Genomic DNA, 1,870 nt, shown 5'->3' on the forward strand with positions numbered 1-1,870 from the left:
TTTAAGTGACTGACCTGTTTGTCTTTGCAGAGAAGTCACCTGATGAGATGGAGACTCTCTACAACCACCTGAAGTCAGCCAGCTTGTCTCCGATTGGACGGTCCAGTAAGAGGGACTTCAGAGCGTCCTTCATCAGACGATGTCAGAACGACAAAGTCAACGAAAAGCTTCACCTGCTGCGGATCCTCAGCAGCACGCTGAAGGTGAGTCAGGAGAAAAACTTAAAGGTGTGGTCTGCCCTTCTTATCCTCTGCACCTTGTGTCCAGTTCAGTAAATATCTCCTCATTGTATGCAGTACAAGTACAAGTACAAGTTTCTCAGTTGTGTGCTCGAGTACAGTGCAGTTCTACAGTGTAGAAAATATTCCATTTCATGTCCTGAATTCAATATGTTAGTAGAAGCCAGTGGTGGATGAAGTATTCAGATCTTTTACTTTAGCAAAAGTATTAATACTACATGGTTAAAATATTTAGTTTTAACTAAAAGTTCTGTATTGAAAATGTTACTAAGGTGAAAATGTAGTAAGTATAATAAGGAAAATATACTTAAAATATTGAAAATAAAAGTGCCCAATGCAGAAAAATCTAAAAAAGAAAAAAAAAGGACACCCCAAACATACCCAAACCTTAAAATTATTTGAAACAAAAACAAACAAACAAAAAAACACCAAAGAATCCTCAAAATTAAAAAAAAAAAAAAAAAAACCAAAAAAAAAATCAATTAATTGCATCAATTAAAAGTTAATGTATTTAAAAACAACAAAAACTCAAAATTGTCAAAAAGAAAATAGAAAAAAAATTAAAATTATTTAAAAACATGAACAAACCCACCCCCAAAGATTTTAAATGATAAAAAATAGAGGTGCAATGTTTCGCTCTGAGATGTCATGGAGTAGAAGTATAAAGTAGTAGAAAATGGAAATACTCAGGTGAAGTATAAGTATGTTAAAATTGTACTGAAGAACAATACCTGATTAAATGTAACTTCCTCGTCTGATTGGAGATTATGTAAGTCATTGTATGTCTCTACAAACTATCTGTCCTTCAGGCCAAAGAGTCGGAGCTGCTGGCGGTGGAGCAGATCCTGACAGACCCGGCTCTTGCGGCGCCCACGTACAGGAAGTGGAGGACCTCTAACCTCGTCCTGCTGCAGGAGATCGTTCAACGCTACCAGGCAGGAGGAGGCGCTGCAGAGCTGAGACCTCAGCTTGTCATCCCGCCAACATAAACACGAGTGTTCTCAGGTTTACCTTCAAGTCGCAGGTGTGACAGAGAGCAGGTGACGGTGCTGGGTCTCACTGGGTGGACTGGGAACAAACCACGATGCTATACCTGCTCTAACTGTTTATATTTGACTTTAGCGTGATTTCCATCCAGGTGGCAGTGGAGGAGTTTGTGTGAATGAGTACATTTACTCAAGACCTGTACTTGAGTATTATTTGATGTACTTGTTCTTGAGTATTTCCATTTTATACTGCTTTACACTTCTACTCTACTACAGCTTGGAGGCAAAAATTGTACTTTTTACGCTCTTATATTTATGTGATATATCAGCTGCATAGACGGTAGATCTAGTCGTCATTTTTTAAACAAAGTTTAAAGAATAACACAACACTTTGTCAATGATACAGCTACAGATACAGCCGTGCAAACGAGTGTTGATTTAACTATGGTGACCCTTTAACACCTGGATTGACATTAGTTATTTTTGTGCTGCGCTTATATGCCTTTCACAAACAGCTAAACCTCTGAAGCCAGAGAAAATTGGTTTGTTTCAAAAACATGGCGAAAAATGCAATGAGCAACTTGACAAGAAAAGTCATATTGAAAATTTAAAAAAAAAAAAATAAATAAAGCAAAAGGTGACAAG

At 37.4% G+C, this 1,870-nt stretch overlaps 1 protein-coding gene across 1 annotated transcript; it reads left to right on the top strand.

Annotated features, from left to right (window-relative positions):
• Positions 1-35: 35 nt before the first annotated feature.
• Positions 36-1,784, top strand: LOC121964072 (interactor protein for cytohesin exchange factors 1-like). Its single transcript, XM_042514298.1, has 2 exons — positions 36-203; positions 1,049-1,784. Exons 1-2 carry the CDS (start codon positions 48-50, stop codon positions 1,226-1,228), a joined length of 336 nt encoding a protein of 111 aa, XP_042370232.1. The 5' UTR covers positions 36-47; the 3' UTR covers positions 1,229-1,784.
• Positions 1,785-1,870: the final 86 nt, after the last annotated feature.

The sequence above is a fragment of the Plectropomus leopardus genome, unplaced genomic scaffold, assembly GCF_008729295.1.
Source record: "Plectropomus leopardus isolate mb unplaced genomic scaffold, YSFRI_Pleo_2.0 unplaced_scaffold139, whole genome shotgun sequence".
In the NCBI taxonomy this organism is placed as follows: Eukaryota; Metazoa; Chordata; class Actinopteri; order Perciformes; family Serranidae; genus Plectropomus; species Plectropomus leopardus.